This window comes from Microcaecilia unicolor, chromosome 11 (genome assembly GCF_901765095.1).
Source record: "Microcaecilia unicolor chromosome 11, aMicUni1.1, whole genome shotgun sequence".
In the NCBI taxonomy this organism is placed as follows: Eukaryota; Metazoa; Chordata; class Amphibia; order Gymnophiona; family Siphonopidae; genus Microcaecilia; species Microcaecilia unicolor.
The window spans coordinates 107,621,412-107,637,691 of record NC_044041.1 but is presented as its reverse complement, the minus strand read 5'-3'; the positions used below and the strand labels follow the sequence as shown (position 1 = coordinate 107,637,691).

Here is a 16,280-nt window from a genome sequence, read left to right as displayed (position 1 = left end):
TTTCCTTCCCCTCGTTGAGTTTAGTCGCGGGGTCGCCTCATCGCGGCCTTGTGGCCGCGCGGTCGTTTCTTTTATTTTCTGGTGTGCTTTTCACCACCACCATCGACAATTTTGATCTCGCCGACGCGATTTTTCCATCGATGTCCTCGAAGGTCCTGAGCGGATTCAAAAAGTGTGGTCGGTGCGGCCGGCAGATCTCGCAGACCGATCCTCATGCTTGGTGCCTCCAGTGCCTCGGCCCGGAGCATAATTCCAAGGCGTGCACCTTGTGTCTCGGCTTGTGGAAGTGGACACAGGTGGCGAGGCAAGTTCTTCGGGACCGTCTTTTTGGAACTTTCGCTGGCCCTTCGACGTCGACTTCGATGGCATCGGTGTCGACGGCCGGGTCTTCGGTACCGGTACCGATGTCAACGTCTTCGGCGCCGACGATGGAATCGACCCCAGGAGCACAGTTTCCCTTGGCCTGACGACCTGCCAGCGACGGCGGTGGTGAGCGGCTGCGTGGGCAGTCCGCCCAGGCCACTCCCGCTGCTCAGGGCCATCAGGACCGAACCCTGTCGGATCCGATCCCTAGAGGCCGTGGAGACTCCACCTCCTCCTAGTCTATGCCGCGGAGCGCCGATGACGGACATCGGAAGCAAGCTGCCAAGAAGCACCGTCATTGGTTGCCCACGGCGCATGGGACTGGCAGCTCTGGGACGTTGAGAGAAGACTCGACCCCCAAGAAGCGGCCGCGCCGGGAGGAGCGCTCCCCCTCTGTCGAAGAGGTGTCGATGCACAGGTCGTCGGGTACCTCGGTACCATCTCCTGGACCCGGGCAGCTTCCAGCACCGATGCCCGCACCGGCCCCTCTGCCTCTCCCGACAGCGGGCCTAGACGAGTGCCTCCGAGCCATCCTTCCGGGGATCCTGGAAGGGCTGATGCGCCAGGCCTTGCCGGCACCGGGGGTGCTTGCGCCCTCGGTGCCGTTGATGGAGGCGCCGGTGGGCTCTGGTCCGGTGATGCGGTCTTCGACGCCGGTGCCGCTTGTGGCACCAGTGTCGATCGCCACTCAGGTGGAATCCCCGTCGACGTCGATGGAGGGAGCTTCGTCCCCGCTGGCGCAGGACTCCACCTCGACACCCTCATCGAGGACGTGGTTCCTCGCAGTCAAGACGGGCCCGGTTGTAGTCTGAGCTGAGAGAGCTCATGTCCGACACCGAGGAGGAGGCCTCATGGGGGGAGGAGGAGGACCCCAGATATTTCTCCTCCGAGGAGTCTGTGGGCCTTCCCTCCGACCCCACACCTTCACTGGAGAGGAAGCTCTCACCTCCTGAGAGCCTCTCCTTTGCCTCTTTTGTTCAGGACATGTCTATCAGCATTCCCTTCCCGGTGGTTTCTGTGGATGAGCCGAGGGCAGAGATGCTCGAAATCCTCGACTATCCATCACCACCTAGAGAGTCTTCCACGGTACCGTTGCACAATGTCCTCAAAGAGACACTGCTTCGGAACTGGTTGAAGCCATTATCTAATCCCACAATTCCCAAGAAAGCGGAGTCCCAATACAGAATCCACTCAGACCCGGAGTTGATGCGGCCTCAACTACCTCACGACTCAGCTGTCGTGGACTCTGCTCTCAAGAGTGCACGGAGTTCGAGGGATACCGCCTCGGCACCCCCTGGGCGGGAGTCTCGCACTCTGGACTCGTTGGGGAGGAAGGCCTACCAGTCTTCCATGCTCGTGACCAGAATACAATCATACTAGCTCTACACGAGCATCCACATGCAGAACAATGTGCGGCAACTGGCGGACCTGGTTGACAAGCTCCCCCCGGAGCAGTCCAGGCCCTTTCAGGAGGTGGTCAGGCAGCTGAAGGCGTGCAGAAAATTCCTGTCCAGGGGTATCTATGACACCTGTGATGTGGCATCCAGAGCGGCGGCCCAAGGTATAGTGATGCGCAGACTCTCGTGGCTGCGTGCCACTGACCTGGACAACCGCACCCAGCAGCGGCTGACGGATGTCCCTTGCCGGGGGGATAACATTTTTGGCGAGAAGGTCGAGCAGTTGGTGGACCAACTACACCAGCAGGAAACCGCTCTCAACAAGCTCTCCCACCGGGCGCCTTCAGCATCCACCTCCGCAGGTGAACGTTTTTCCCGGGCCCGGCAGGCTGCACCCTACGCCTACAGCAAGCTTAGGTACATCCAGCCGGCCCGAAGGCCTCCTCAGGCACAGGGACAGTCCCAGCGCGCTCGTTCCCGTCAACAGTGTGCGCCTAAGCAGCCCCCTGCGCCTCCACAGCAAAAGCAGGGGACGAGCTTTTGACTGGATCCATGGGAACATAGCCGCCATCAAAGTAGCCATGCCGGATGGCCTGCCAGTCGGGGGGAGGTTGAAAGTTTTTCACCAAAGGTGGCCTCTCATAACCTCCGACCAGTGGGTTCTCCAAATAGTGCGGTGCAGATACACCCTGAATTTGGTCTCCACCCCACCAAATTGTCCACTGGGAGCTCAATCCTTCAGCTCCCATCACAAGCAGGTACTTGCAGAGGAACTCTCTGCCCTTCTCAGCGCCAATGCGGTCGAGCCCGTGCCACCCGGGCAGGAAGGGCAGGGATTCTATTCCAGGTACTTCCTTGTGGAGAAGAAAACAGGGGGGATGCGCCCCATCCTAGACCTGAGAGGCCTGAACAAGTATCTGGTGCGAGAAAAGTTCAGGATGCTTTCCTTGGGCACCCTTCTACCCATGATTCAGAAAGATGATTGGCTATGTTCCCTGGATTTAAAGGATGCTTATATTCACATCCCGATACTGCCAGCTCACAGACAGTGTCTCCGATTCCGTCTGGGGACACGTCACTTTCAGTAATGTGTGCTGCCCTTTAGGCTCGCCTCTGCACCACGGGTGTTCACAAAGTGTCTCGTGGTGGTTGCGGCGTACCTACGCAAGCTGGGGGTGCACATGTTCCCGTATCTCGACGATTGGCTGGTGAAGAGCACCTCAGAGGCAGGAGCTCTTCGGTCCATGCAGTGCACTATTCAACTTCTGGAGCTGCTGGGGTTTGTGATAAATTACCCGAAGTCCCATCTCCAGCCAGTCCAATCTCTGGAATTCATAGGAGCTCTGATGAATTCACAGATGGCTCAGGTCTATCTTCCCGAGGCGAGAGCTCAGAATCTTCTGTCCCTCGCTTCCCAGACCAGAGCATCTCAGCAGATCACAGCTCGGCAGATGTTGAGACTCCTGGGCCATATGGCCTCTACAGTCCATGTGACTCCCATGGCTCATCTTCACATGAGATCAGCTCAATGGACCCTAGCTTCCCAGTGGTGCCAAGCCACCGGGAATCTAGAAGATGTCATCCGCCTGTCCATCAGTTGCTGCAATTCGCTGCACTGGTGGACAATTCGGACCACTTTGACCCTGGGACGCCCATTCCAAATTCCTCAGCCCACAAAAGTGCTGACAACGGATGCATCTCGCCTGGGGTGGGGAGCTCATGTCGATGGGTTCCACACCCAGGGGGTGTGGTCCCCCCAGGAACAAGATCTTCAGATCAACCTCCTGGAGCTCCGAGCGGTCTGGAACACACTGAAGGCCTTCAGGGATCGGCTGTCCTACCAAATTATCCAAATTCGGACAGACAATCAGGTTGCAATATATTACATCAACAAGCAAGGGGGCACCGGATCTCGCCCTCTGTGTCAGGAAGCCGTCAGGATGTGGCGTTGGGCACGCCAGTATGGCATGCTTCTCCAAGCCACGTAAACAACAGTCTGGCCGACAGGCCGAGCAGATGCATGCAACTGCACGAGTGGTCGCTCCATTCCAGAGTGGTACGCAAGATCTTCCGAGAGTGGGGCACTCCGGTGGATCTTTTCGCCTCCCAGACCAATCACAAGCTGCCTCAGTTCTGTTCCAAGCTTCGGGCACACGGCAGACTGGCGTCGGATGCCTTTCTCCTCCATTGGGGGACGGGCCTCCTGTACGCTTATCCTCCCATACCTTTGGTGGGGAAGACCTTACTGAAGCTCAAGCAAGACCGCGGCACCATGATTCTGATAGCGCCCTTTTGGCCCCGTCAGATCTGGTTCCCTCTTCTTCTGGAGTTGTCCTCCGAAGAACCGTGGAGATTGGAGTGTTTTCCGACTCTCATTTCGCAGAACGACGGAGCGCTTCTGCACCCCAACCTTCAGTCTGTGGCTCTCACGGCCTGGATGTTAAGGGCGTAGATTTTGCTTCATTGGGTCTGTCTGAGGGAGTCTCCCGTGTCTTGCTTGCCTCTAGAAAGGATTCCACTAAAAAGAGTTACTTTTTCAAGTGGAGGAGGTTTGTCATTTGGTGTGAGAGCAAGGCCCTAGAACCTCGTTCTTGTCCTGCACAGAACCTGCTTGAATACCTTCTACACTTATCAGAGTCTGATCTCAAGACCAACTCAGTAAGGAATCACCTTAGTGCAATTAGTGCTTACCATTATCGTGTAGAGGGTAAAGCCATCTCTGGAGAGCCTTTAGTCGTTCGATTCATGAGAGGCTTGCTTTTGTCAAAGCCCCCTGTCAAGCCTCCTGCAGTGTCATGGGATCTCAATGTCGTCCTCACCCAGCTGATGAAACCTCCTTTTGAGCCACTGAATTCATGCCATCTGAAGTACTTGACCTGGAAGGTCATTTTCTTGGTGGCAGTTACTTCAGCTCGTAGAGTCAGTGAGCTTCAAGCCCTGGTAGCCCATGCTCCGTATACTAAATTTCATCATAACAGAGTAGTCCTCCGCACTCACCCTAAGTTCCTGCCAAAGGTGGTGTCGGAGTTCCATCTTAACCAGTCAATTGTCTTGCCGACATTCTTTCCCAGACCGCATACCCGCCCTGCTGAACGTCAGTTGCACACATTGGACTGCAAGCGAGTGTTGGCCTTCTATCTGGAGCAGACACAGCCCCACAGACAGTCCGACCAGTTGTTTGTTTCTTTCGACCCCAATAGGAAGGGGGTCACTGTCGGGAAACGCACCATCTCCAATTGGCTAGTAGATTGCATTTCCTTCACTTACGCCCAGGCTGGGCTGGTTCTTGAGGGTCATGTCACGGCTCATAGTGTTAGAGCCATGACAGCGTCAGTGGCCCACTTGAAGTCAGCCACTATTGAAAAGATTTGCAAGGCTGCAACGTGGTCATCGGTCCACACATTCACATCACATTACTGCCTCCAGCAGGATACCCGACGCGACAGTCGGTTCGGGCAGTTGGTGCTGTAGAATCTGTTTGGGGTTTGAATCCAACTCCACCCTCCAGGACCCGATTTTATTCTGTTCAGGCTGCACTCTCAGTTAGTTGTTCTTCGTAGGTCAATTTCTGTTATGCCCTCGCCGTTGCGAGGTTCAATTGACCTGGTTTCTTGTTTTGAGTGAGCCTGAGAGCTAGGGATACCCCAGTCATGAGAACAAGCAGCCTGCTTGTCCTCGGAGAAAGCGAATGATACATACCTGTAGCAGGTGTTCTACAAGGACAGCAGGCTGATTGTTCTCACCTACCCTCCCGCCTCCCCTTTGGAGTTGCGTTTTTTCCTCAATTCTTTGCTTGTCATTCAACTGAGCGGGAACGGTCGCGCACGGGTGGGAAGACGGCCGCGCATGCGCGGTGGGCATTCCCTGCGTACGGGACCTCCCACGAGATTTTTACTCCGGTTTGAGGGGCTGCCGTGGACGTCAACCCAGTCGTGAGAACAATCAGCCTGCTGTCCTCGGAGAACACCTGCTACAGGTATGTATCATTTGCTGTACCCCCTCAAAAAAAGCCCTGCTTCTATATATATTCTCAAAATTGGGTTTAAGGAAGCAGAATATTGTGAAAAAAAAATTCCTTTACTAAGAGCGCTCACAAACTGTGGAGAAAAACACCCCCACCTAATGGAAGGGAGCCAAAAACCTCCACAAGAAGAAAAATCTAATATGTATACAGTCTAATTCAAAAAGTCTGTCTATCGTTCCAAAAAACTGAAATATACATACTCGGCACCCCCTGTTAAATATTCCTGGCTACATTACTGCAAATAGTGCGCACACTTCATGAATATTACACAGTCTCTGCAAAACACGCAAACTCTTTCAAAAGAGTGTACACTCTTAACGACATTACAACGTCAAAAACCCCCTGAACAAACCAAATATTGCTGGAAATGACATGACATGACAATGTTCAAGTTGCATAACGCCGTAAGTAACTCCACCTGAATGCAACTCACCTAGATCTGAGTCTTGAGTAATCAAATTTAAAATCCAAATCTGTGGTCTTCAGAGCAGTAACCCTTTAGCATCTGTCTGCCCAATTGAGTAAAGTTGTGCTTTTTCTCTTTCATCCAGTATCACAGCCACAGCAGCCAGTATCGGAGCTGCAGGGATCCCGCAGGCTGGCCTGGTGACTATGATCATCGTGTTGACATCGGTGGGCCTACCGACTGAGGACATTACGCTCATCATAGCTGTGGACTGGTTCCTGTAAGTCTTTCCTCCCCTGAGCCAGAATGTTACTGAGAGTGAGGTACTTGCAGTAGGAGGGCAAGGGCGCTGGCTCCAGTCTTGCCTCTGCTCCTCTCTTACTAGGTACCTTTGAGAGTGATATGTTACTTTTCCCTCATTCAGAAATCTTTACTGCACAGGTGAACAAACTATGCAAGGCGTGTTCACTGGAACAAAACATCCTGAACTCTTCGGCACCCCAGAACACCAGCATCCAGGCAATGAAAATAAAATCAACCATTTTTTTTCTTTATCTTTACCCCTGCCTTATCTCCTTCATGGTTTCTGCCACTCTCCTCTCCACTCCAACCTCAGATGGTTGAGCCTTAGGCGCAAGGGCCAGAGGAGTATCTCCTCTGAGGTGCATCCTCAGTGTCACTTGTTAGCCAGCAGGGGTCTCCACTAAGTAGCATTTATCTTCCATCTTCCCCAGGCTTCAGAGCTTGGGTTATCCTATTTGTAAAATGTCATAGGATTAGTGAAGGAAGCTTGCATTGCTGCTGCCCATGCTATATGATCTGTGGCGGAGCTGTGTGTGTGTGTGTGTGTGTTCTGCTGTTTGTGCTCTATGTGTTTCAACAGAAGATGTTTTATTCTTTCTGTAATTATTTTTCACCTCTTCCTATACTGAATGATCCCTCTCATTCTTTCATGCACAGTCAGTACATCCAAGATCAAGGCCAAGTCAAGATACAGACCCACAAAGGTACTGATGTGTTCTAGGGCCACTCATATCGACCAACGTCTGGAAAAGGCAGAAACGCAAACAATCTGTGGTGCCCATGTAGAAAACCTGTTGTGTGATTAACACCTGTGTTATATAGTTTTACTGTGGGATAGCAATGCAGGAAGGGATTCAGCTCAGGCATTAACTCACGTGGAAACACTGCAGACCACATGTAAATGAATGTTAATGCAGTCATTTATTTTACACATTTATAGACCGCTTGTTTATTTATTTATTTATTTATTTGTTGCATTTATATCCCACATTTTCCCACCTATGTGCATGCTCAATGTGGCTTACATAGTACCGGAAAGGCTTTCGCGGACTCCTGTGAGAACAAATACAAAGTGGGTTCTCGTGGAACAGTCGCAATTAGGGTATCATAAAGCAGAAGGGTTGAGTTATGACCATTACGTACTTTGGTTTTGATGTGTTGTATAGTTTAAGCATTTAGGTTGGATCGGTAGTGTATGCATTTCGAAACAGGTAAGTTTTTAGTGATTTCCGGAAGTTTAGATAGCCATATGTTGTTTTCACGACTTTCGGTAATGCGTTCCACAGTTGTGTACTTATGTACTTAAGTCCTTTGCAGCTTGGGTAGTGGAGATTTAGGTATGTTCGTGATGATTTGGATGTATTTCTGGTTGGTAGGTCTATGAGGTCTGTCATGTATCTCGGGGCGTCGCCGAAGATAGGGTGCAGATTTTGAAGGCAATGCGTTCTTTGATTGGGAACCAGTGTAATTTTTCACGGAGTGGTTTAGCACTTTCATATCGCGTTTTACCAAATATAAGCCTGGCTGCCGTGTTTTGAGCGGTTTGAAGTTTCTTTAGGATTTGTTCTTTGCATCCCACAAAAATTCCATTACAGTAGTCGATGTGACTTAATACCATTGATTGTATCAGGCTACGAAATGTTTCCCTCTGGAAGAATGGTTTCAATCGTTTGAGTTATCACATTGAGTGGAACATTTTCTTCGTTGTGGACTTCACTTTGCTCTCTAGTGTAAGGTTACAGTCCAATATGACACGAAGGATTTTCAGGCTGTCTGAGATAGGGAGGATGTAATCTGGGGTGTTGATGTAGGGTTATATGCGCTGTATTGGGATGAGAGGATGAGGCAGTGTGTTTTTTTCTTTATTGAGTTTTAGTTGGAATGTGTTAGCCCATGAGTCCATGATGTTCAAGCTGGCCTTGATTTTGTTGGTGATTTCTGTCAGATCATATTTGTAGGGAATGTATATTGTGACATCGTCTGCATAGATGAAAAAGGGGTTAAGGCCTTGGTTGTACACAAGTACATAAGTAATGCAACACTGGGAAAAGACCAAGGGTCCATCGAGCCCAGCATCCTAGCCACGACAGTGGCCAATCCAGGCCAAGGGCACCTAGCAAGCTTCCCAAACGTACAGACATTCTATACATGTTATTCCTGGAATTGTGGATTTTTCCCAAGTCCATTTAGTAGCGGTTTATGGACTTGTCCTTTAGGAAACCGTCTAACCCCTTTTTAAACTCTGCCAAGCTAACCGCCTTCACCACGTTCTCCGGCAACGAGTTCCATTGTTTAATTACGCGTTGGGTGAAGAAAGATTTTCTCCGATTTGTTTTAAATTTACTACACTGTAGTTTCATCACATGCCCCCTAGTCCTAGTATTTTTGGAAAGCTTGAACAGACGCTTCACATCCACCTGTTCCACTCCACTCATTATTTTATATACCTCTATCATGTCTCCCCTCAGCCGTCTCTTCTCCAAGCTGAAAAGCCCTAGCCTCCTTAGTCTTTCTTCATAAGGAAGTCGTCCCATCCCCGCTATCATTTTAGTCGCCCTTTGCTGCACCTTTTCCAGTCCCACTATATCTTTCTTGAGATGTGGCAACCAGAATTGAACACAATACTCAAGGTGCGGTCGCACCATGGAGCGATATAACGGCATTATAACATCCTCACACCTGTTTTCCATACCTTTCCTAATAATACCCAACATTCTATTCGCTTTCCTAGCCGCAGCAGCACACTGAGCAGAAGGTTTCAGTGTATTATCGACGACAACACCCAGATCCCTTTCTTGGTCCGTAACTCCTAATGTGGAACCTTGCATGACATAGCTATAATTCGGGTTCTTTTTTCCCACATGCATCACCTTGCACTTGCTCACATTAAACGTCATCTGCCATCTAGCCGCCCAGTCTCCTAGTCTCGTAAGGTCCTTCTGTAATTTTTCACAATCCTGTCGCGAGTTAACGACTTTGAATAACTCTGTGTCATCAGCAAATTTAATTACCTTGCTAGTTACTCCCATCTCTAAATCATTTATAAATATATTAAAAAGCAGCGGTCCTAGCACAGACCCCTGAGGAACCCCACTAACTACCCTTCTCCATTGTGAATACTGCCCATTCAACCCCACTCTCTGTTTCCTATCCTTCAACCAGTTTTTAATCCACAATAGGACTTTTCCTCCTATCCCATGACCCTCCAATTTCCTCTGTAGCCTTTCATGAGGTACCTTGTCAAACGCCTTTTGAAAATCCAGACAATATCAACCGACTCCCCTTTGTCCACATGTTTGTTTACTCCTTCAAAGAATTGAAGTAAATTGGTCAGGCAAGATTTCCCCACACAAAAGCCATGCTGACTCGGTCTCAGTAATCCATGTCCTTGGATGTGCTCTGTAATTTTGTTTTTAATAATAGCCTCTACCATTTTCCCCGGCACCGACGTCAGACTCTCCGGTCTATAATTTCCCGGATCTTCCCTGGAATCTTTTTTAAAAATGGGCGTTATATTGGCCATCCTCCAATCTTCCGGTACCATGCTCAATTTTAAGGATAAATTGCATATCACTAGCAGTAGCTCCGCAAGCTTATTTTTCAGTTCTATTAGTACTCTAGGATGAATACCATCTGGTCCAGGAGATTTGCTACTCTTCAGTTTGCTGAACTGCCCCATTACATCCTCCAGGTTTACCGTGAAGTCAGTAAGTTTCTCCGACTCGTCCGCTTGAAATATCATTTCCGACACCGGTATCCCACCCAAATCTTCCTCGGTGAAGACCGAAGCAAAGAATTCATTCAATCTCTCCGCTATGTCTTTGTCTTCCTTGATCGCCCATTTTACCCCTCGGTCATCCAGCGGCCCAACAGATTCTTTTGCCGGCTTCCTGATTTTAATATACCGAAAAAAATTTTTGCTATGTTTTTTTGCCTCTAATGCTAGTGGGGGTCATCATTACGTTGAAGAGGATCGGTGATAGTGGTAATCCTTGGGGTACTCCACAGTCTGCTTTCCATGGTGATGATATGTTGGAGTTTGATTTCACTTGATATGTTCTTGTGGTTAGGAAACCCTTGATCCAGCTGAGTTTATTTCCACCAATTCCGAAGTAATCTAGTAGTCTTAGTAGTATGTTATGGTTTACCATGTCAAATGCGCTGGACATGTCGAATTTGAGGAGAAGGATGCTTTTGCCTGTTGCTATTTCCTGCTTGAATTTGGCTAGGAGTGTAATTAATACTGTTTCAGTGCTGTGGAGGGGGCGAAATCCTGATTGTGATTCATGTAGTATTGAGAATTTGTTTATATAATCGGTTAGTTGTTTGGTTACCAGGCTTTCCATCAGTTTGACTACCATTGGAATAGATGCTACTAGGCGGTAATTAGTGATATTGTTTGTTTTTTTCTTTTGGTATTGGGGTGACTAAGATATTGCCGTTTTCCTTAGGGAAGAGTCCTTGCTGAAACATGTAGTTTAGGTGGGATGTGATCCGCCAGGGGCGGATTGTATTAGGTAGCTGGGACAGGTATCTAGTTGAGAGTGGGTGTTGGCGGACCTACTAATCGCCTGAGTGACTGTTCCGACGGTAAGGAGAGCAAAGTTTGCCCAGGTTCGGTCTGCTGGGTATTCTCCGGGTGTTGGGTCCAAACCATTGAGGAAGTTTTCGATATCGGTATTGTCCTGAGGTAACATGTTGCGTAGGTTTACAGTTTTTTCGTTGAAGTACTTAGCAAGTTTGTCTGCCGATGGGAGGGGGGGGGGGGGGTCTGTGTTGGTTTTAGTGACCAAGGTAGCGTCTAGGAGTTTATTCACGAGTTGGTATAGTTTCTTTGTATCTGTATGGTCTGTCCCTATTTTAGTTTTATAATATGATCTTTTGGACTGTCTTATTGCATATTTGTATTTTCTTTGTATTTGCTTCCACATGTTGAAAGTGGGTTCATCTTTTATTTTCCTCCATGTTCGTTCAAGTTTCCGGGATTGTGTTTTTAACTTAAGTCAAAGCGGTTTACAATAAGAGCGTAAAAATAAAATCACCACCAACAAGAACAACATCTCACAGTCATGCTAAAAAAAGAAAAAAAGTTTACCAATGTGTTTTGCCATGAAAATTTGTGCCAGGTCCGGGGCAGTGTAAAATGTTTGGTTGAGAGGAGCAGACATCTCCAACCTCACCACCCTGTCCCTTATGTGCTAAACTGGCCCCATTCAGTGCATCCCAGGATGCACCGTAAGGGGCAGAGTGCTGACATTTTGAAGATGCCGGCAACTGAGGCAGGAACCGATCGCTACTCGGGCACTGATAGAAAAGTTGACATTTAGCGATGAGCCGCAAATTACTGCTGCGATTTTAATGTGGTAGCAATTTGCATACTTAATGAATACAGCATACCACTTTTTTTTGTGTGTGGTAGCGTGTAGGCTCTACCGTAAAGCTTTCTGCATGGGGCTCAACAAAGCAACTTGTGGCTCATTGTAGACTCAAGATATTTGATAAAGAGTCATATCTTGCTGTCTGTGCATGAAATAGATTTTCATATCTTGCATCTCTGAATGCATCTTGTGTGTGTGCTGAAATCCTGTCATGTTCATCCTATGTCCCCAGCTATTTCTCCTGCTAAATTTCTCCCTCTCCCCCACCCTATCCTCTGTATTGATATTCTCAATGCCCTTTCTAATGTGCCCCCCCACCCCCCGGGCTGATGTTGCTTCTGTCATTTTTTTTCTTTGCCCATGTTTTTGCTATACTAATGTCCCTCTCCTATGTTACTGCTACTAATGCCACGTTGCTGTGTTGTTTAATATTGATGTTCTTCTGTCCCAGTGGGCCCCTTGTCCTGTGTTACCAGTATTACAACTCCAACTACCCTATAATAGTCATATTAAAACTTTCCCTACCCTCTGGCTTATGTTTTAGTGTCATCAGTGAAGCCTCTAGATATTGATTACATAATGCACAGCAGACACCAATGGGACCAAATGGTGCATAGTTTATACCACCCATGGGGACAGCCGCCAGTTTTTACCCAAGCCTTGCCTTCCCTCCCCACTGATAGTACCAAACTTTTACCAGATCCTCCCCTCCTCTATTAAAAGTTCACAGTTTGTTTATATTTCCCAGGGATCGACTGCGAACAGCCACCAATGTGCTGGGAGACTCCTTGGGAGCTGGTATTGTGGAGCATCTGTCCCGGCACGAGTTACGGACCTCTGAAGCTGAGATGGACAGCTCTGTGACCGAGGAGAGCGATAAACCATACCACCTCATCCGTCAAGATGGGGAGTCTCTGAAACACCGCCACAGTGAGACAGCAATGTGAAAGAGCAGAAAGGCCAAAGTTGCACCGAGCTCCACAAAAAATCAGAGCAACAAACAACGATGACTATGAAACAGACAGAAAAGTGTACTCAGCAAGGAAACTCATTCCCTTGTACAGACCCCCGTCTCTTCTCATCCCCAGTGCTCACTAAAAACACTCTGGCTCTCTAAGAAAATATTTTCAAAATGAACTAACTAGCATTGTGGGTCATTTAATTTATTATTAATGTTCTAAGTCATTGAACTAAATCATTCTTAGCCAACACCCTAGTCCAGTGCATTTACAGAGTTGTTTGGAACTGCTGCATAACACAGCTTTGGTATAACAACGCAGAGTGAATGCAGGACTGGAATAGAAAAGACAAACACGCTGGCTGCTAACCTGGCTTCTCAAAGACTGAGAGTTCAGTGTCCATAAGCCCAGTATTGGAATTCCTCCAGAAGGACAGTGGTGTAGTAGTGGCTTATTTTAAACTTTCAAACTGATCTGCTTACTTTTCCTCCTGCAGGTCTAATTGTGAATAGAAAGTGTATTCTTCTGAGCATGCTCATTTAACCACCAGCCTTTTGCCTTCCAAGTTCTCCCAGTCTGTCTGTCACTGAGAATTCAGCCGGAGCCATTTTGTAACCTTTTACGAGTAGAAAAAAATTGAAAGCATTTTTTAAATCCCTGTTTAGAAACTCTTAAAACTTGCTGAATTTACTTTTTACTTGATTTAAGACCTGGTTTATGTTTCATTTCTTCTAGAGAGAGACACACAGAATGGGTCAAAAACCTCAGGGATCAATTTTCTGCAGAATGCAGCCAGCCAGAAGGTGGAAGAGATGGGATTTTGCATTTAAGTCGTGTCTTTTTTTTCAGTAGTAGAGTTACTTTCAGGTACACTAGGTATTTTCCTAAGGGGCCCTTTTACTAAGCAGCGCTAAAAAGTGGCCACTACAGGTCTTTCCCGCATACCAAGGCCACTTTTAACGCTGCCGGCAAATGGCCGATTTTGACATTTCTGCAGTAATGGCCATATGCTAATTTTCTCATTAGCACATGGCTATTAATACATGAGCACATACCGACACCTGTTTTGTAGACTGTAAGGGCTCATGCGCTAGTCCTGCGCTAATCAGCTACCACATGGTAATGCCCATGCACTAACCAATTAGCATAGCTGTGCCCATTCTGTGTCCCCCCAAACACCCCCAGAACTTAAAAATACATTTTAATTTGTAACTGAGGCAATGGAGGGTTAAGTGGTTCTTTTGCAAAGCTGCAGTAAAATTTGGCCTACAGTAGTGTGCATCTTTTAGGCACACAGTGGGCCATTTTTTTACCGTGGCTGGGAAAACTTTTTTAATGGGCCTGAGCTAATATTAAAACTAGCATGCGCCTATTTACGGGCTGAGCCCTTACCGCCACCCGTTGACCTAAGGGCTCACAATCTACCCATTCAGCCAACATGGGCACGCTGCCGGTTAGCGCCAGGAATGCCCCCTGCGTAGAAAATGGAAAATTACTTGGTAGTGCCTATTGGGCGCACGCTACCTGCACGTTAGCCCTCCTGCACCTTTGTAGAAGGGCTCGTAAGTGGCTTGCCCAAGATTAGAAGGAACCACAATGGGATTTGAATGGGGCTTCCCTGGTTCTCAGTCTGCTTCTCTAACCATTAGGATACACCTCCAGCCGTTCAAAAAAAGTGGGCTGCCCCAGTAGCATTCCCAGGATCAGGAGAAGATCTCATTCACTAACCTTGGGGGCACCCGTTGCAGGCCTCAATTTAGTTAGCTAACATTTAGATGGCTAAATATAGGGTAAATACCTTCTGTACCTGAGTACACCACTTCAGTAGGTTTTGGACTTGCAGGTGGTATATATGAAATTAAGGGGCTCTTTTATTAAAGGGTGTTAAGCCCTAACGCACACTTAACGAGTGTGAAAACACATACCGCAAAATGTATTAAAATATTTTGTGATAATTTCCCCTTTTCTGCAAGCTAACCACCTGTTATTTATTTAAAAAAAATATTTGTGGGAAGGGTGACTCATGGGTGGGGAATTGGCATGCAAATGTTGTCCAGCTAGCATGTTCACATTAATGTGTGCTAACTGGATAACACGGGAACACCTTAGTGCCTCCTAAATAGGAGGCAGTAAGCGTTCCCAGGTTAATTAGCATGGGACCTTAAAAAGAAAAAACAAAAGAACAAAATATTTAAAAAGCCTTAACTACTACCATGTTAAATCTGGGTTTAGCGCATCGGATACTTTTGCATTAAAACATGTTAAGCCCAGATTTTAATGTATTTTAGAGAAAAGGCCCATTAATTTAAGAAAAACAATAATTTTCAGCCATAACCTAGCTACCAACGTTGTGGTTGAAAATGGGTTAGACACTCAGCATCCTTTTGAAAATTCAGCCCTTAATGAAACTGGCCCTTAATGCTGTAGCCATCATTTTAGAAAGAACATTCAAATTGGAATTGAGATGTCGGGTCAGAACATGTCAAATTCCACTAGTATTTTAGAACTGGGTAGATGTAGCATCACAGTGCTGTACAAACATTGCAGTTACTTTGATCAGGAAAATCTTTCCAAACTGACCTTCACCGAGAAGCTACATCAAAAAGAAAGCCACAATCTGGTGAAAATGCAAGTCAGCTCTTTGGTCAAGACTCAAGTGGTAGCACAGAAAAATGAGCCATTCCTTAGCAAGCATTGAAAACCAAGCCAGACCCCATTGAAGATCTAAACTGGCAGTATTTAAGATATGATCCAGCTGGTATTAAAATGTTGGCATACTTAAAAATGACAACGGAACTGAACCATGCAAATCCAAGTTGGCTATGGATATATTGCTTTTAATGTGAAACATCACAGAAATCCAAACAGCAATTTGAAGTGGAAAAATCCATCTGATCTGAGCAAAAACCCAGGCATGACAAGTCTCATCTAACCCTAATAATGAGGCTAACATTCAGCATTTGAGCCAAACCCCAGACACAAGAAGACCGTTTGAATCAAAACTCAGCAAGAGGAGCTCATATGACCCAACACTTAGGCAGGATACAAACCTATCCACCTCAATGCTCAAGTACACAAGTCTATCCAAGTGAGTAATCACCAATACAAACTCATGAAAGCCGATGCACAGCAGAATGTGTCCAACCATGCCATTGTTCAGGGAGGCCAAGTTCATCTGAGCCAAATCACAGCCATGAGTCCATACAACCAAAACTCAGACAGATAAGCCCATCCTACTTAAAATTCAGGCCTGTTGAGCCCATCTGAGCCAAAAGGGGATGTAGGCTACAATCCACGTCATTATCCTGGAATTACATATATGCTTTTTGTGACCATAGCAGTAATGCTGACAAGAGATTCAATTATGCTTACCTGCTACTTCTCTTTCCTTGAGTCATGCCAGATCAGTTCATATGAACAGTTCTAAACACTTTAGCGCTGTCTCCATCT

The 16,280-nt window shown here is 47.4% G+C and overlaps 1 protein-coding gene across 6 annotated transcripts in view; it reads left to right on the top strand.

Moving 5' to 3' along the window:
- LOC115480807 (excitatory amino acid transporter 1-like) overlaps window positions 1-12,889 on the top strand; it is a 216,673-nt gene extending 203,784 nt beyond the window's left edge. For 5 of the 6 annotated variants that reach the window (XM_030219724.1, XM_030219723.1, XM_030219725.1 and 2 more), the window contains 2 exons: window positions 6,336-6,470; window positions 6,615-7,484. In XM_030219724.1, the coding sequence (XP_030075584.1) occupies window positions 6,336-6,470; window positions 6,615-6,897 (418 nt within the window). In that variant the 3' untranslated portion in view covers window positions 6,898-7,484. Of the gene's footprint in view, window positions 1-6,335; window positions 6,471-6,614; window positions 7,485-12,619 lie in introns of those variants that run through there. The other variant, XM_030219728.1, reaches the window with a different exon arrangement.
- Window positions 12,890-16,280: the final 3,391 nt, after the last annotated feature.